Here is a 19,528-nt window from a genome sequence, read left to right on the forward strand (position 1 = left end):
CTGTACAATCTTCTGCTATGCTGGTTAGCTGCCGCCCTCTACCCTAGAGGAAGTTGTTTTGCTAGGCTGTGTGTACGTAGCTGTAAAGTACTTTAAGCAATCCTGGTGTGAATTGTGCAGTGGAAATGTCAACTGCTGTTTTTCCTTCTGTCCACGCCCCCTTGCCACATAGCAAAGCTGTAGTCATGACGGGGCGGGAGGCAAGCTGGGTGCCAGGTTAACGGGCGTGTTGCCTGTCACGCTGAATGGCTGGGCCCCAGGATACTTGTTTTACTTCTCTCTAGGAGGCTAGAACAGGAACCTAGCTCATTCTACTTCCCTCTTACTGTGAACTCAAGGCGATTTTTGTCTTGATGCAAACATCTGCCCAATTGGAACAGCAGCCTAGACATGGGAGAGATTAACCAGTCAATGCCCCAAGCAATAGTAGCTCGGAAGGGAGTCTTACTCTGTTATTGGGTAGCTTCATAGCTTCCCCCTGCCCCAGTGGTGTGTGCAGGACCCTATTATGAGAAGGATTGCTGCCCAGGTGAGCTAGAGTAAACACCTTTGTGCAACAGTAGCAGCCTCCATCTGAAGAGTACCAGTCATCTGGCAAATACTAAACTATATATGGATTTGCTTCATCTACTACAGACAAGCCCCCCGCAGGGTAGAATGAGGACTGTTAACAGCACGAAGCCCCACTGAAGAATGCTTCTTGACAGGAAGCAAAGTCCAGTGGAAATGGCCTGGGCACAGGGCTAATGGAATGAAATCCTAGCGGGGCAAGGAAGGATGGTCCAGTGGTTAAAGTGTCAGTCTGGCAGTTGGAGACAGGGTTCAATTCCCTGCTACACTAGAGCCTGTGACCTTGGGCAAGTCTCTTAATCTGTTCTGTGCCTCAGTTGCCCATCTGTACAATGAGAACACTTCCCAGATGCCCAATACTGTGGTGATGTAGGCCATACTTGGATGTAGAGGGTAGCTCCCTCAGTTCTGTGGGACCTCTGATGAGCAATTTTTAGGACTAATGTCCAAGATTAAGTGACTGATCATGGGTGCCCAGTTGAAGATGGCTGTTGAGGGGGGGGTCTAACTTTCCTAATCTCAAATGAGAAAATCCCAAATCACTGGGCACTTCTGAAAATCCTGGCCTGTCTCTTATAAAACAGCACTTCTAGCAAGGAAAGCCCCCCATCCCCTTAAAACAGGGAGTTAATGTGTCTTCCAAAGGGTGCACATCTACTTAGCGTCAGACTTTTCTCAGAGGTCTCCCATCAAAGTACTACCTGGCCTTTACCTTGCTTAGTTAAGATCCTGTCCCACAGTAGAATGGTGCTAGTATCTGCTCCATAAACGTGCCAAAATTATTCCTCCCCCTTTGATGCTTCTCTTGGAGGGGAATGCCCCCTGCTGGAAGAGGAAGTTCCTCAACTTGGCTGAAGGTGGCGGGACTCATGGCCTGAATAAAATCTCTCCATTACTGTTCATGTGCTGGGCATAGCCAGAAGTTCAAAGAGGAATAATTGCATTATGTCTCCTGGCTGTATCTCCAGCCCTGCCAAGGTGGGCAGAGAAATCTAGACTGGGATTTGTGCTGCAGCTGCCCCAGTTGACCATTCACCAATACTGTTCTTGCTAGTGACCAATGGGGGAAACCTACTTTACTGGTCTGAACCAGCCCTGGATTTGTGTTCACCTGTCCTCCTGGGGGGAGGGACAGTCTGGCTGTGGAGAAGAGAAACCAAAGAGGAAAGATCACTTCCATTGTTTGTAGTTTACTTGGAAGTGGACTGGTGCAGAAGCATATAAAGGGCTCCTTCAAGTGAGGAGGTCTGTGTTCACATCAGAACAATTGCCAAGCTTCTGACTGAGGGGTAAGTTCACTTACACTATTGCATTCCAGGATTCCATGGTGAGCATCTCTCCTGGGCCCGTGTGACTTCTGAGCCAGAGGGAGGAGAGGCTGCTGTTGGGTGCTGGCAGTACTGACCTCAACCAAGCCTAACTGTAGCCAGCAAGGCATCTGGGAGAGAAGAGAAGCCGGGGGAGGAGGTGGGGTGAGGAAGCATAAGGCTATGGAATAGTAGAAAACTACCAGAGCAAACTGCCCATGGCCCTCAGGAGAGATATAGATCTTAAACATCCATAAGATAAAATCCTAATTCCTCTCTTATTTTGTCCGCCTTTGTTCTGCTTACAAAGGGAGTCTCCTGTTTTCCAAGCACCAAACGTTTTGTGTATCTTAGAGTACTCTGTGTATTAATTAGTTACTTTCATCTTCACTGACAGTTGCTTCAAAAACTGTTAGCTGTCAGTCTGGCCAGCGAGGAGCAAACGCTGCCGGGTCTGCAGTGTGACTCCTGTAGTCTGCATGGTTCACGGGTAGTACAAATCTTACTGGAGGCCAACTGGACAAACTCAAACTCCAGCTGGTGAAAGTGGTGCCAGTCTGACTGCAGCTAAACTAGGATTTTAGCCAGGATAAAAATGTAACTAAAAAAAGGTCACACCCCAAGCTGACACTACTGCACCAGCAGAAATCTTTAAATGTAGACTGGGTGTCGAATCTGTATGGGAGGGGGATCAGGGGCATGGAAAGATGGGCTTGCTGTGTGAATAGTCTCATCCTGTGTTCTTCAGGTTACTAGTCAAGGCTTTGTCTCTAGTGCGTAATCTAATGTTTCCCAGAGCCCTACTTTCAATCCAACATGCAGCATCCTACAGTCCTGCAGATGATATATCTACAAGTCTCCATGCACTTCTCCAGCAATGCGAGGGCCTGGTATTGAGCTATTTTGGTTAAGAAAGGGGAGAACTGGTAGGACTCTCTCTTTGCTCTAGAGGATTTTCAAACTGGAGATGGAATGGACACTTCCCCAATTACTGTTTTTGGCCAAGACACAATGTTCTCATACTGGATCTAACCTCCATGTGGGGCCTGTATCCTGGTACTTTTTGGGAGATGGACTCTAGTAGGTCTATTCTAATGCTGCAGTAGTATATGGTAATGTTGACTGTAGTAACTTCCGATTCCTACTGGTAGATGACTGGATTCTAGTCCCCCAAAAAACATTGCTCTGAATGTGAAATCCCAACTGTCAGTCCCAGTTTGAAACTTTCCTGTGAATGTGAGCTATGGCTCTGGGGAGCATGCTGTAACTGGTTAAAACAGTGCTCATCTAAGTGTTTTGATTTCTATTTATATTTGCCAAGAAGGCGTCTTGTGTTCCGGTCATTCTCAGAAGCAAATAATTATTGTTCATGCAGCTAAACTCGTCCCCCAAAGTAACAGTATTTACGCTTTCACTCTCTGCCTGCAGCCCACAAGTGACAGAAAAATCACAGGGTTGTCTTCCTGTGGCTTCCTTCCCAAACTCTTGAAATTGGCACCTTGGGAGAAATATTTTGATGCAACCTTTCCTGTCAGGTCTGGAGGCGCCTGTTGCATGATTGGCAGGTGGCTGTTTTTATCTCAACCCTTGCTCCATATGTCCCTTTCTGAAGCAAGGCACCTGACACTTTGATCTCATTGAAAGTCCGTTAATTAAGGGACATTCAAACGCCAGCTCACTAGTACACATGTACTGAGCTCCTGGGCACAGCAAGGTGAGGGGGGCAATTCTTTGATAGCTGCCTTTAGGCAATAACTGGGGTAAATTGTACCATGTCATGGCAGTCTTCAGGTCTGTACCTCCTGCTCCAGGAATAGGAGACTCTTCCCTCCTCAGTGAATTGGTTTCACAGTGGGTCTTGTGTGGTGTGGGAGATCCTAACTGGATGGGACACTAATTACAGACTGGTGTCTACATCCGGCTTGCTGAGGATAGCAGGGGGACCTGTGCAGCTGCACAGAGAGCTGTTCTGTGCAAGAATAGGAAATGCATACGGAACGAAGGCTAGGACCTGGGCTCTCAAATGGGCAAAGAGCCTTGGCAGAGTTGAGATCCGATCCAGCCTAACCAACATGATGAAGCATGGTGGAGTTAAAGGCCTGTGACTCCTGGTTCTGTTTCTAGCATTGTTGCGAACTTCTGGTGTGACCTTGGACCTGTCCTTTCCCCTCTGTTTAGGCATCTGTAGAATGAGGCAAGTGGGCATCTCTCAGGGATGTGGAGACTTCAGGCACTTTCTGTGCAAGCATTAACTGCCTGAAATCGCAGGCTGGAAGGAGCTGTTTGAAGTGAGGTGGCTAGGCTGGCAACTGACGGATTTGGGGAGCCAGCTCGTGAATGTAACGATGCATTGAACAATCCCCCCCTTGCAGGGCCCAGACCCGTCAGCCCTAACAAACCTCTCTGAGGTGATCAGTCCCATTGACCTGCATAAGGCCCCTGTCACCTTTTGATTCAGTCTGGGATTTGTATATACAAGCCCCACGATCGACTAATGGCTTTCCTTAGCTCTTCTCCTTGGCTGTACTTTTCTAGGCACTGGGAAAGGACTCGCGTCTCTAAAGGCTACGGGCTAGTGAATGGAGTTCCTGCCGCAGTGGAGGAATGAAGGCTGCCTGTGGGTCGGAGAGCCATGATTCACCCCCTTTGGTGCATTTTGCTGCCGTTGTCTGTCCTCTCCCTGCCCCTCCCCATCCTAGCCGGGTGCAGAGCTGTCCATGGGAAAGCATTCGGCTGCCTACTCTGTCTGGCCTTCTGCAGGCAGCAGCTCAGAGTCGACTCCAGCCTAGTGCCCATATATGGGCAGAAAGCACTACAAGGCTGCCTTGTCTGAGCACTTCCTCCCTTCTCTCCCTGCTCGTTGCTTAACCCTCTGTGTGGCTGCCTACAGAGAAACGGCTTTTCCTACGTACAACCCATGGTCTGCTGCAGCTTGGCTGCGCCTTGCTTTCTTCTGAAACACACTCCAGGCCTCATCACCCATCTGGCTTGGGTAACGTAGGGCCGTGCCAAAGACTGGGTGATGGTGCCTGTAGTGTAGCTGGCTCTGACAGGCCCGTGTCTCCTCTCTCAAAGGCTCCCAGAACTCACATCAACCCCTGTAATTTCACAGAACAGCAGGGAGTGGAGCTGCTGTGGCAGCTCAGACACCTTGGATTATTTGGAGCCTGTTGTGATTGAAAGGTTGACGCTGATGCAGGAAATACGGGGTTGAAAGGCTGGACTCCCCTTTTCTGTTAGTCCTGGAAGAGATCTACACCCTTCACCAAGACTGCTTACAGTACATCTGTGGTTCGGATGCAGGAGCCATAAAAGCCCCTGGCTAAGTCAGAGTTGTTTGAACTGAATGAATGAAATGACTCTTGGCCCAGAGTAACTGGCTGTGTATTCTAGAGCCCTGCTCCTGCCCTCTCCGTGGATGCTCTGAGTTTGCACTGTCTCCCCCTTGGTCTAGGAGAAATGGGAGAACCCAGCACTAATCTCATAGGCTTCTCCTGCCTGTGAGCAGAACAGCAGCAAGCGGTTGAGGGCCTGGTTTGGTTTTAATAGCATGTTTGCTTATAGTGCTCCAGGAGTCTGGGGGTAAGGGTTGAAAGCCAGAAATGGATATCCAGTGGGATACAATCCATGGAGTAGAGAGCAGAATGTGTGTAGCAGGACAAGGAGTAGCAGTTGAGGGCGTGTCTGGACTAGGATCTAAAGGTGTGTTAGTGAACACAAACAGAGCCTAGCGTAGCATACGCACTGCCTTGTCTATACTAGTATTTGTTTGTTAGTTATTGCATCTTTAAATGCTAGTCAAGGCAAGTTCTCAAAGGGCCCTGTAGAACTCTCCATTCCTCACCAGGGCCTTAGGTAACAAGCTTTTAATACTAGTCTAGACAACGCAAATTCTAGTGTAAGCAAGGCAGTGATCAGCTGTCTGCAGCGGGCCAATCATGCCAGCCTCCCAGCAGCTGCTTGTTTAACTATCAAACAAGCACCTATGTGTGTTCTCTTGTGCTGCCCCTCATGCTTGGAAGGAGCCTCTATAAATCTCCACAAACCTGCCTCATTATCCTCAAAACTTTCTTTTGCTGTGATGTGTGTAATAAACTTGACAACACTTAGACCACTGTTTGTGCTGATACCACAACTGATCATGCTGACCAGTATAGTCTCGGGTTTCATTGTGCTCCTCTGTCTGTCTGTCTGTCATCTTAAAGCAGGGCCCAAGGATAATTTTTTCAGGCCCAGTACAAACTTCTAACACGGGCTCCCTCCCACACACATAACACAATCCTTCCTCCCATCCATACATACAATCTCATGAGCCATGAACATTTTTTCCTCATGGTAATGGAGGTTGCAGCCTGGGCCGGGCCCCCCATGGCCTCCAGGCCCTGGTAAAGTGTACTCTTCCCCCGCCCCCATGTGGGGGCCCTGTCTTAAAGATTGTAACCTGGAGATCCTAGGATTTCCAGTCATACTAATGTAATAGCAGTACTCCTGTTAGCAGGTGTTGGCTAGTACACTTGGAAAGATTCTTGCAGACAAGGTGTGCTGCCTTTAACATAAACTCAGCCAGCCTAGTACAAGCCAAGAGGGGAGCCTGGGGTTTGACCAGCTTAGTATGAGTTCAATTATCCATTGCCTGGCCTAGAATGTGCACATGGATACCAAACCTTTTTTATCCTAACCTACACAAGGCCAAGGACTGTGAAACCTGCACAGGCAGATAAGGTGCTTTTTAGTGCTTTGGTTTCTAGAGAAGTCTTAACAGCCCAAGAGGGCTGCCACGTTTCTGTGTGAAATCTGTTTCTGGCTTCAGTTGCACATGAGAATTTGTCCTCTCCAGACAGCTTGAAAGATTCTGGGTTGAGGCTGAATGTGGGAAGGGGGCAGTCACACAGGCTGTTCCTCCTTAGCAGTGCCGTAGCTCCCCAGGCTTTACCTCTGCATCGTGTGCAGGTGACCAGGCAGGAAAAAAAATGAGGCCTGCAACCTTCCTCAGAAACAGGGCATCTCCTGTGCAATAAGGCGGGGAGGAAGAAGCAAGTGCTTTCTGCTGTCGTGCTGGCACTGTGCTGTCTCTCCTCCTGCATCTCTCTCTATTGTTGCTGGCTGAGGCAGTCTGAGTCTAGAAGGGCTGAGACTCCGTACATGTGGGTTGTCAGCTCTGTGTGCACATCGCTCTGCAGACCTGATCGGGGGAGGGACTGGGACTGGCTCCCAGGAACCCTTTCCTGGCATGGGCAGCCATGATTCAGCCTCTCGAATGACTGCTCTGCAGTTGTGGTGTTGGCTCCTAGCAGGCTGTGGGAGGGGAAGAGTTACAGGAAACTGATGGCGCTGGCTAGACTCGCGAGTGTCTGGCCACTGCTTAGATGAACATTTCCCCCTCCAACTGGGAGGTGAGGAATGGGAGGGAGTGACGTGTCCACATGCTCCCTTGTCCTGCCTTTTCCTGCCGTCTTGCCCTCCTAGCCCCCTCTCCTTGTAAGGAGACTCCTGCTCAGATTCCTCTACTCGGCTGCAGCAGCAGTGGGAGTTGGGAATGGGCAGTGCCTGAAACGCAGGAGGGCCGCATGAGTTCCCTCCATCCTGAGAATGCCCAGGCCTCCTACAGGGATGGGACTCTAGAGGATCCAAATCGGAGGAGGGTGCCATGGCCCCCAGGTGAACTGCAGAATGTGCTTTGCCCACTGATGCCCCTCACACAGGGGTGCAAACTGCTCTCAGCTGTGGGTCAAGCTATTAACCTTTCTTCTCAGCGCTGGAGTGCAGTGACCGCTCTAGTCATCTGTCCCCTTGCTGAGGGGAGGTCAGGGCAGGATAGGATTATGTAAGTTTTGTAAGCTATGCTTCTCACAGTGCTTCAGGGCAGCTCCTTACGATGAGCATCTGCCTGGTAAATCAGGGTCCTCCTATGAAGAAGGTCTTACCAGTGGTGTACCAAGGGGGGGAACAGGCCCCCGGGCACCAGCCTGCAGGGGGGTGCCAGGCCAGCCCTTCACGATATGCAGGGGAGTTGGGGGCACAGGAGGCTGAGGGGCACAGAGCTTCCTGCACCCTCTGCCCGTTGTGAAGGACTGGCCCAGAGCGCACTTACCCGCCACTCCAGTCCCGCAGCCCAGCTCCGGCTCCCCCACAGGTACAGATCCACCTTCCCCAGGGCGGCTGGGGGGGTGTGCCGGAACCCCTCCTGCCCTGCGTGGGGGGGCACGAGGCCTGGGGGGTGGGTGCAAATGTAGGCTTGGCCCCTGGGCGCTGGAGACCCTCCATATGCCACTGGACTTTGCTGCATCCAAAATGGATAATCTGGGAGCATCAAAGAGAGAGTCTTGAAAATCCCAAACGATGTGCCCTCACTGCAGAGTTAAATTGAGCTGTTGCCTTCCATGCACAAATCTTGCTTCCTCTGTGCTTGCTTACCTGGGTTTAAAATAACTCAGTCAGCAGGCTTGTGCTCCTAAATCACTTGGGCGCTCCTGAAAAATCCCACCCTGCCGCTGGTGCAGACCATGGCAGCCGATCAGAGGTCTAGGGAAGGCCTGGATGCAGACTACTGCCTCCTAAATGGATGGAGGGTAGGGATCAAGGTACTGCTGGACTTCTATGCTACTGCTCTCTGTTGGAGTTCATCTCGTTGCTGAAAGCTTGCTAAACAACTATGAGCAGCTCTTTAAAGTGGCTCCGCTGCTGTGACTACCTTCTCTTGCTGAGGTCCTCTTCAGCTCCAAGATGCAAGGAGAGCAGTTCCCATCCAGTGAGGTGGAGTGGCTGGTCTGAGCACTTCCTTCCTTACTGGAGGGATTGAGTCAGGGGCTGATTGTTGGCCTCTGTAGAAGCCATTGTGTCTCCGGCTGACTCTTCGGGGAATGGGGCAGCTGTGCTGGTTGGTATGGGGGTGTGGCAGGATCAAACATGGGTCCCTGGCCATCCCCATGGAGGGGATTAGCTCAGGGCTATTCAATAGGTCTGGGTGGTAGATGTAATGATGTGCCAACAGTAGTAGGCTGCTGAAACTGCCATCTCTCAGAGGAGAGATGAGACGGGTCTTTATGGCTCAGAGCTTTAAAAATTCCCATGACTTCCCCTCCCCTCCCCAGGAGTCGAGGCGTTGAGCCCTGTGTACTAGCCAAATACAAATTGGAGTCACCATAGTCTGCCTCTTACAATGGCCCCTGCTGTATAACTTGGTTAGGATTGTTCTAACTGTCCCACCCATTGGTGGCAGACTTTCACATGTTGCAGAAGTGCTGTTTGTATCTGTAGCTCATAAACCCCCTGTAAGAATAACCTCCCAGCAGTAATGGCAGAGTGGTACTGGTTACGAGAGAAGGTGTCTCTGGAGGCTGGGCTAAAAGGCCATCTCAGGGTAGCATGCAATGCAGAAAGAGGGTGGATCACACAGAGGCTAGGCCTTGCCACATAGGCCGCTCTGTATGATTTCATGGTGTCTAAAATAGCTCGTTTCTCTTGTACCTAGATTCGCTACAAGGAGGAGTTTGAGAAGAACAAGGGGAAGGGCTTCAGCGTGGTGGCTGACACCCCCGAGCTGCAGAGAATCAAGAAGACTCAGGACCAGATCAGCAATGTACGTAGCTTTTTAATCTGGGCTCTAGATCACTATGTGGCAATCCTTCCCTGGGCTTTTTGCTGCGGGACAGGGGGACTCCTGCTAGAAAAATGGGGGACAAAAAACGATCCAGCCCTGCAAACTCAAAGGCTGTGAAAACAAGATCTTTATTTACTACAACTTTTGGTTCCTTCTGGGATAGTTCTGGGGGAGGGCGCAGCCCGTGTGCTAGTGCACATCGTTTCTGTATGTTAGTGCAGCTGGCATGTGATGTCTCTGTTCCCTGCAGATGCCACACGATGGGCGATGCAATGGCAGCTGGCAGGACCTCACAAGTCTTGACCGTGCCATGAAGGGCACAATGTGTAGTGGGTTTGGGGGGGGGCTCATAAAATGAAACAAAGCAAACGTGAGCCCTAGGGGATGGCCCTGAATGAGCCAGTCACATCTGTCCCATACTCTGGACTCTGCCTACTCCCTACTGTCTGCTACTGAATCCCCTGCCTGTAAGTGAGCTGGCTAAGTAACAAGTCGCCTCACCTCTAATGGGGTATGAGTTGGAGGCACAATGCTACATCCTGCTGTGGGGACACCTGAGTGCAGCATGACTCCAGTTTGACTTCACACGAGGTGCTTTCTTGGGAGAGCTCCACCAAAGACACCTCTTCTTCTTCCCACCATGTCCCGCTTAAACAGCTGTGCAGTGTCCTCTGACTGCTGGCGGGCTTTGCTGCAGCTGTTCCGGCCACGCATGAGCTGAGCAAACACTATATCCAAGGCAATCCCGGCACCTGCTGCTCTCCAGCAGGATGGGCTCTGTCACCCGGTTTCCTACCTGGCATTGTAGCGCATTGATGGCTAGGTTGCCAGCTGGCCTCACTAAACTAGATGCAGCCCTGCAAATCGAGCTTGTTACAGCTTCAGAAGCCAGCAGCTCCCCCTGCTCTGTGACCTGGAGGGACCTTCTCTAGGGCCTAGCACAAGGGACTCCTGGTCCCTGCCTCGGTCTCATAGGGGCTTAAAGGGATTTCAATCCTTGGCTTCTTCACTTAGATGGCAACGAAGGGCCCCAGTTACTAGTTCCTCATGTTTTGCTTCTAGGACCTCTAAGATTGTGGTGGACTTCTTTGTGAAAGCAACTATCCCCAGCAATGTGGTTGGATTAAAAATGATGCACTAGAGACCCTGGTTCTGCCTCTCCCCACTGCGGCTGCTGTAAGAAGTACAAAATACTTTTCAAGCAGAGGCTCCCAGTCCAATACTCAATGACTCACTCACAAGCCCTGAAATCCTCTCCCCACCCCAATCCAAAAACAAGGCTCCTTTTTCTTTAACTAACAGTTAGGTTCACATGTCTGGGAGCAGCAGGTGCCACTTAACCTGGTAGTTCAATCCTCTTGCAAATGGTCTGCAGTGGTGCCCTAGGCATCAGTTAGTGGCATAGCTTGTCTGATGTTATCCAGTCTCTGTGTGTTACTGTTTCTTCCCCAAGAGTGAAAGGGGAGGGAGGTCAGACCAGCTGTGCGTGCACACACCATGCCCTGCTGCGTGTGGCACATCGGGTTTCGTGTCACCCCTGCTTCCGGCCAGGAGTGCTGGATCTCCCACACCTGCTTCCCAAACCCTTGATTGGGTGGGGGGAGGCTGCAACAGCATCTGCTTCCTTTAGAACACAGAGTTAACTGACCGTTCGCTGCAGCCCTGGGTGTATTTAATTTCCTTATCAGACTCTGAGGCTGTTGCGAAACCTGGTGTGGTAAAGGGCAGGATCCACAGAGTGCTGGCAGTAAAACCACCCGCCTGTGCTGTAGCTTCACACGTGATCTTGCCTGCTAACTTTCCACTTGACAGCCTGCTTCCATTTAGTCACTTCCCTTCCTTTAGAGACTCTGGGCACTCCTGTGGTGCCCTGGGCCCATTTGGTGCTGATGTGGCTAGCACAAAGAGATTGCAGAGCAGCTGGAATACCCATGGAGCTCAGGACCTCCCGCCTGCCACAGGGTGGGGGCATTCCTATGCTTGGCTGTTTTCTAGCTGCCATAATACTCATAGTGGCCAGGGCAGCCAGGGTGCCAGTGGGGGCAGATCTCATGTCTGCCTCAGCCTGAGGCAAGGCCTGAAAAGCTTCCCAGGGCTCTGCACCAGCTCAGGGATGAACTGGGGGCCTCCAAAGACTAATGTAGCACAGAGACGGGTGAGATTCTGGCCATGCCCGAGCTCAGTTGGTAAAGGTGTAGTGGCTGAATGGAGTCCTGGCCAGGAAGCTGAGTCACTTACTCTTTTAACCCCCACCCCTCCCAGTAGGAAGTTGAGGGCAGACTATTGCCAATCCACTGTTAATGGGGGCCGGGGGATCTCTGTCAGCTGTAATCCTAGGTGGCAAAACTGAAGCCCAAGCTGCTAGAGTTACTCCTCCCTGGGAGTGCTTCAGCTCTGACACTGGGATGTCTGCACAAGGCCCTATCCCCCGGGCACAGAGCAGATGCAGAGTCTTTGCAGCAGTGGCCGAAGAGGATGGCATCACAGCTGGCCCTTCAGCTGCTCTTTTCTGATCGCTGTTCAGGCTTGATCTGGCACAAACTTAGGAAAATCTCTAGGGGAAGGGGCAAAGCAAAGCTTCCAAACTGATCACATTCCCTGCTCTCCTAGGGCGTCTTCTGCTAGCTAGAGAAGATCGCTAAAGGGCTGCAGGGAGGAGAGCTCTTGCTTGCAGTGCTAAACCAGGTGCCCTTGCACGAGTAACATGAGACCATGTCTCCTTAGCCCCAGTCCAGACACCCATTCAGCTTGCAACAGTGGAAGGGCAGGGATGACCCTGGGAATGGTAAGGGGCAAGAGGAATCTTACGTGGAGGATTTTCCCTAAGGTAGAGGTGAAAAACTTAGTGGAAGAAGAGGAGCTAGCAACAGCCCTCTGGAAAGAGCAGGTAGCCATGGCAGCATGCAGTGGTGCAGCGTTATCGCTACATCTGTTCTTGGAACACACAATCCCTGGCTAATTGGTGGGGGTAGAGGAGCTGGGACTGATTGGCAGGTCTGCCACCTTCCCCCCATTGCCAGGGCACTTCCATCAGCCATCTAGTTATTAACTCGCATGCAGAGGAACATGGTGAATCCTTCACAACTTTGTGGACGCTGCAGCCTGCTGTGCAGCTGGGGCAGGTGTTGGGCACCAGCTCTACTGCTAAATAGAAACAATGGCTTCGTTTTGGGCAGGAGACACGATTGAGGTCAGTAGGTTCCGGTTGATCCAGCACAAACAACGGCACAAAGGTGCCAAAGGAGCCCCGAGCATGTCTCTGGCTGGTTGGTTGCTCAGTCCTGCTCCTGATTTAAGCCACAGGGGAGTTCTGCTTTAGGTTTCAGGAGAGTAGCACTGGGCCCTTTGCTCTCACTTTCTGTTCCCCTAACTGTAGGGGCTGCCTCACACCCTCCCTCCCTCCCCACCCCCAGGGCTGGTAGGATTCCCCATTGTGCTGCCTAGCATTTTGCCTGCCCTGCAATAAGATGAATTAAGTTCTGCTATTGGGGTTGCTAGTGAATTAAGCCAGGAAAGTGGCCACACATTTGTTGAACAACTTCACAAAGTCCAGTGTATGCGGCAGGATATTAGCTCCAACAGTTGCAACTCCTATCTCCTCAGCCAGGGAGGCTCACTTAAAACAAACGTCATTTAGTGAAAAGCCAGTTCTGGAACTGGAGCAATGGATTGATAAATACTCACAGCAACTTCCCCCTCTTACTGCATTCATTTTGCCTTCTGGAGGTAAAAGTAGTGCTGCTCTTCATTTCTCCAGAGCTGTCTGCCGAAGAGCAAAGAGGTGTGCAGTTCCTTTAGTACAAGCAGGAGAGGCAGATGCAAACGTAGCCAAATATTTGAACAGACTTAGTGATTTTCTCTTCATTTTGGCACGTTATGCTGCAAGGAAGGAAGGGAAGGAAGAGAAAATATATACAAAGAATGAACTATAAAGTGGAGATGACACTCTACTTTCTAGATCATGAAAGGCTAAATCCAGGCCAAGTTTCTTTCTGCAGGCAAGGCGGGGAGGAAAGAATGAGCTAGGATTCAAAATGTGAATTGCCACCAGTCCGTCCCCCTCCCCCATAAAATCATTCAGGAACTTGTTTATTAAAAAAAAAAAAAAAAAAAAAAAAAAAGACTGACATGATTATTTAATAAAGACATAAAAATAAACCCACTCCCTGAACAAAGAGCCTGGGAGTGCTTGCTGGGCGCTAAGGCTCACAGGCAGCGAGCAGCTGGCCTGGCCCCAGCATGTTACATTATTTCTCCTGACCTCGCAGGGAGAGGAGGATGCTCCTGACAAATGCCATTCTCTGCTAGCTGTGCCTTTCCCTAGTGCCTCCCTCCAGAGATTCTTGCAGTCCATCTCAAACATTGACAGCCGCTCAGCACCCTCTGAGAGAGGCATTAGACCAGAGGAATCTGAGTCCCTGGCTGAGCCAGGGATCAAAGCCCGAGTCCTGATACTCCGACCATTCAACAGCCCTGCCTTGTAAGCAAGGCTATGGCTGCCTCAGGTCAGGATTTCAATCCCTATTAAGAAGAAGTAGGATGCAGCTTTCCTCTGATTTATAGAGCAAATGTTATGAGTGGGGGAAGTTCCCCTCCTAAGAGCGCAACCCTGCTCCAGGCTTTCCCTCCTGCTCCTGCTTAGTGCCCTGCAGTAAATAATTGTTTAACCTGCCAACAAATAGACTGCAGGTGTCTTCCAGTTGGCTGTGTATTCATTAACTCAAGTGGTTGTTAATTTTTACACCCATGCCTAGGCAGTTGGCATTAACCCTTTGCCCTCCTGACCTGCTATTGAGCAAGAGGAAAGGAGAAACAGATTGCAGTGGGAGATTGGTTTCTTTATGGGAGATGGAAGCTGTGATTGTTGTATGCAACCAGCATGTCTTGGTGGCAGCTGCTGGCTTCATTTCTGAGCCTGCCTAGTCTGAGCCTGTGATTAGGATCCCTCTAACTTCTAAGCGAAAATCTTTTTTTTTTTTTAATTGATGTTTGGTAGAAAGTCTATAGATGGGCCGGCTGTGCTGTGACAGTGGATGAGGAGTCACCTGACCGGTAGCCCAGAGCACATTGGGTAACATTTTTAAGAGTGTCCCAGTGCCAGTTTCAAAAGTTACTTGAGCCTAAAGCTCTTTTGAAAAGGCAACTTCGGTACCCTTGAAAATTCCCCACTTCTGCTCTAGAATGATTATTAAAATTTCCTCTGAGGTGAGTAAGAGATGGGGGTGGCGGAGATTATTTCTGGTCTGTTTGATCAGTTGTTCCCTACCCCCAGCTGTGTGCACACTTTGCAAGTTTTGTAATAGATGGTTAAGGTAGCTTTGCCAGTGATCTCAACATCCGTGCCCTGTGTACATGCAGCATGGAGGGATGTTGGACATGCAGCTGAAGGGTGGCCCCTGAGGCCCTGTCTACACTAGGAAGCTTCCCTAAACTCCATTGTTGCTACAATCAGTTCAGATCCATCAGTGACTTAGAGCTACAGCCCTGCAGTGAAAATAACCGAGTGAGACTGCTTCAAAATTCAGACTTCCCCTGCAGGCCTGCCAGCATGAGTGCTATGGCAGACCTAGTCTACTCTGTAGTGCAGCCAGCAATTCCATCTGTGGCTGCTGGGTCCAGGCCCAATTTGGAGAGACAGCAAGTCTGGGAGCTGGGCCCCATGGTTCTCGTGGGCTCTCTGCATCCAGCAGCCTGAAAACGATCTCCTTTTGCTTTCGTTTGCAATCAAGTCACATCTCTTCTCTACTATGAAGGACACTGCAACTGGGTAGAAGTTAGCAACGTGTCATTCTTGCTTTAATGACGAGGGGGGCTAGCTATTGCCTCTAGAAAATACAATAGCCTTCTCTTTTCATCTGCTTGGTTCCTTCCCAGCAATCTCCCTAACCCTATTAACAGGTCAGGGCTATATTTAGAAGGATTTCCCATAGCTGAACTTCCTCAGTGATGTGTAGGGCAGTTACCCTACTAGCCACTGTAAAGCATTCTCGTTGCCCGCCTGTGCCTCCTCTTCCCCCCCCCCCCCCCCCGGGCTAGCTCTGGCACTGTTAGGTAGGGCACTTGGCCTTTGGCTTTGTTTTGTGGGTCTTTGTGGTGACCGGTTTGGGGAAAGGGGACCTTGATGTATGTGTTAATATGCTAAACTTTCACTTCAGAGAACCTGAGTTTCACATGTGCTTTGGCTCATGAGGAAAAGGGGCTTGGTAGGTTTTAACCTAGTTCCTAGCAAATTTCAAATATACCGCTTGACAATCAGCAGGTTCCCAGGACTGGAATAGTGAGGGGGCCCTTGCAGGTCAGGGCATAGGTGCAGGGGCAAAAGATGCACTGGAAGCAAGGATTCTGTCTGTCATCATCTTGAGCCAGCTTCTTTCCTTGCTTTTTAGCACTAAAACGTACTAAGCACTTTGCTGCATATTTGGGGAGGGAGTTGACTGGGGCTGGTGGTATTTTTTCCCCATCCTGTGGCATAGGTGCCTTTAGAAGGCTGCCCACATGCAACGTTGCTTGTGCTACTGGTGTTTCCACTCCACCAGCCTCCCACTCACTGTCAGCTTGTCTGCCAACTAAGGGCTGCCAAAGCATCTGACTTGATTCAGGGTCCCAGCGTTTTCAGTACAATAGAGCATAACCCTGCCCCTCTTGGTCTGGCTGAGAATCTGCCACCTACCATATGACCTCATCCCTGGCTTTGTCCTCCATATGGTATTTGGATGGGGTGCAGGCTCCTGCCCTGGTCACCCATCATGGGTGCCTCCTCTAATCCTTACTGCCAAACATCTCCAGACTGGGGCTAGATAATCTGCTCAATTTGGCTGTCTGAGACCTGGCATTCAAACGGTTAATGTGGGGAACCTCACTGAGGAGGTGCAATGAGATGAATCTAATCTGTAGCCCTCAGTTTAGATCCTCTGTTGGGATTCCCTTCCCACACCCTCTGTTTGTCTCACTTTTGTTATAAATACTCAGGCATGTGGATTGAGTAATTGCCCTCCAATTTCCTGGACAGCAGCCTCTCTGCTTCTCCTCAGCTGCCAAGCGACAGAGCCCTAATTGGGTGCTTGGGAGCATTCCCAGCTTGAGGAACCCGAGGCAGCGCTGCTGTGCTCTGGAGGCCAGAGCAAGAGCGAGGGATTCTCCCAGAGCAGCCTGAAGATGGATGGAGCGGACTGCATATAGCGGGTCAGATCCATTCTAGCTAAAGCTGTGGAAACCCTGCTAACAGCAGTTGCTTTTAAAGCCCTGCTTCCCTGGCAGTGGATGAGAATGCCATGAGTACCCAAGTTGCCTTCTCCCTTATGTAGATGATAACAGCTCAGCTAATGTGGCTCTCAGACGTGGTCCCGATCCTGCCTGGGTCACAAGTGGAAAGGAGCCGGAGCCAGATAAACCACATCAAAGAACATACCTGGCCCTCACCGACCACACTCCATGCGGCAGCTGTTGGCAATGCTAAGAGGAAGGGGTGCTGCAAGTCAGGATCCTAGATGCATTGTCAGAGCTGCATGGGGATCTCGGGACTGGAATAGGAGGGAGGCTGTAGTTTGGATTGAGGGGCATCAGTAGAGGTATGGGGGGAATTCTAGGACTGACCTATCACTGGAGGGGGCTGCAGGTCTAGTTCACTCACTGGCTCCCCTCCCCCTTGCTGTGATTATGGAAGCTCCACTATAGCACATTTCTCTCTCGCTCTCCCACCCTGGAAATATATGCAAAACTCGCATAAGGGGATGCCACTGTCCATCTTCTGTCCCCGGGCATTGCTGAGCTGGCCAGAAAGCAGGAGGGTGCTGAGGAGAGGGGAGAATTTACAACCTCTCTGTCCTTGGATGATTTTTTTTTTGAGCTGCAGTCTTGGACTAATCCCTGCGGCGTCCTTCCCCGCAATGCTCCGTGGGCCTGGCCTGCCTCCCTTGAGGGAGATCTAGTAGCCAGCCCTGAGAACAGCTGAGCTCATCAGCTGACTCCAGGCCTGACGTTGTTCCTTATCTCTGCCCCTTCCCAACCCTCTCTGCAGGCCTGCTCAAGCACAGTGGGGAGATGGGGCACTATTTGTACAGCGCCTAGCACGGGGGGGGTCCTGATCTATGACTGGGCCCTGCAGCCTGGCTCCAGAGAGCTCACAGTCAAAGTATAAGACGAGAGAGCAGGTGGCTACTGAAGATGGGGGAGGATTACACGAACACTGACAGCCGTGGACAGCATCCTGGGTGGGGTTCCCAGCAGCCTAGAGGGCTGGAAAGCTCCTTTCCCAGGAAGCCTTGGGTGGCCTGTAGCTGCACAAATGATCTCTCAGCTGAAGGCCCAAGGGGAGTGGACCAAAGATGAGGATCAGACTCCCAGTGGCAAGAGGAAAAGGCTGAGTCACCTGCCATGAGTCTGTGCAGACCAAGTGCACATGTAAGAGAGGGAGAGCAATGCATTGCCCAGGCCCCCCCCCTTGTTAAAACTGCAGGGCTGGCTCTGGAATTGCCAAGAGTCTGCAGTGCCACCTGCTGGACCAGAACATGAATAGCAATAGCAGCTTTCAAGTGGTCCCAACACAACCCTTTTCAGACAGGGTGTGGGACTTGCTGCAGTCCAGCTCTGGGCTGGGATAGAACTGTCGAACAATGCTGTGACCCTTCAGGGCAGGAAGCGAGAGGTACGCGACTGAAAGTGCCTGGTGGAATCCGAGGTGGGCAGAATGTAAATAGCCTGGATGTTGTGGCTGGATTCCAGCTGTCAAAAGGGCTGTGGGATCAATGACCACAAAGATGGCATCTCCTGCTGCATGCACGCAGCACCATGCTATGGGCTCGGCGCGCTGTAGTAGCGCCCAGTGCACCTAGACCGTTTCCTGAGGCTTGGTCCAGATGAGGTGCTGAAGCAGCTTCTCGCTGGGGCTGTTGCCTGGGGATTGTAAAGGTCTGCCTCTGGTCTCTGCAGCAGTAATGGGTGTGATCCAACTGGCTTTCAGGGTGGGGAGACTCTTAATGGGTTAAAACCTGCTCATTGGGGGGGCAGGCTATCCTGGTAAGCACCTGCGTGGCTGGCATGGACCAACTCCCAACTGGACCAGGAGCCCCCGGCACTGGTCTAATTCCATCTTTCTTCTTGTAGATAAAGTACCATGAAGAGTTTGAGAAGAGCAGGATGGGCCCAAGTAGCGGCGAGGGTGGTGAGCTGGAACGCAGGAACTCCCAGGATAGTGCCAACTACAGGAGACCCGTGGAACAGCACCAGCCACCTCATCATGTCCATCCCAGCAACCCTGGTAATGAGCTCTGAACACTCTGTTGGGGAGAAGGTGGGGGGACCTTGGTCATGCAGGTCTGGACCTGTCTCCTGCACAACTTCCCCCTTCTACCTTCATCTTCTGACACAGGTGCCCCGAAGAGGCCACACTGCAGTGGGGCTACTGAAGTCCATGCCCAGTGTTGCAAAACTTCTTCCCAACGTGTCTGGGGTCAGACAAACCACTTGTGGCTCTTTTAAAGGGGCTCCCTGGGCTGAGTGAGGCTTGTTGCAAAGAAAGGCAGTGTCTCTGAGGCAGGGCTCTGTCTCCAGAACCCAAGACTCTGTGGCGTGACTAATAGGAACTGTCTTTCTTTCCCAGCTTACCAACAGCAGCAGCAGCCTCCATCTCAGTCCTATGGTTACAAGGAGCCTGCAGCACCAGTCTCTATACAGCGTACTGCCCCTTCTTCTGGAGGAGGAGTGAGTATAGCCGCAGGGCAGCAATGGCGCTTGACCTCCCAAGCACTGACACTAGTTGGTGGGATCCCAGTAGTGGTCCATAGAACAGGTCAGCCATTAGTAGGGCTCGTGCACCTCACACCTGGTCTCCCTTTACTATGCCTTTTGGCTGCCCTCTGATTGAGGCGCCTGATGTTGGGGAGAGCTTGTACTCAGCCGCCTGAGCTCCCCAGCCCGCTGTCTGGCCTGCTCTGCCATGCTGTGAGCTGGGCCCTGCCCCACGACTCGCTGACCCCAGTGGAGCTGTTCCTAGAGAGCATAGGATTGGAGCCTTTGAAGCTTGATGCCCCTTAACTCCCCTCTTCTTCCCTTG

The 19,528-nt window shown here is 51.3% G+C and overlaps 1 protein-coding gene across 1 annotated transcript in view; it reads left to right on the forward strand.

The window, feature by feature from the left end:
• Positions 1 to 19,528, forward strand: part of LASP1 (LIM and SH3 protein 1) — a 56,518-nt gene that overhangs the window by 33,006 nt on the left and 3,984 nt on the right. Inside the window, exons 4-6 of the mRNA XM_067541197.1 lie at positions 9,349 to 9,456; positions 18,580 to 18,733; positions 19,076 to 19,176. Of these exons, the coding sequence (XP_067397298.1) occupies positions 9,349 to 9,456; positions 18,580 to 18,733; positions 19,076 to 19,176 (363 nt within the window). The remainder of the gene's footprint in view (positions 1 to 9,348; positions 9,457 to 18,579; positions 18,734 to 19,075; positions 19,177 to 19,528) is intronic.

The sequence above is a fragment of the Emydura macquarii genome, unplaced genomic scaffold (genome assembly GCF_026122565.2).
Source record: "Emydura macquarii macquarii isolate MOO-44397 ecotype Brisbane River unplaced genomic scaffold, CSIRO-AGI_Emac_v2 contig_629, whole genome shotgun sequence".
Lineage (NCBI taxonomy): Eukaryota > Metazoa > Chordata > Testudines > Chelidae > Emydura > Emydura macquarii.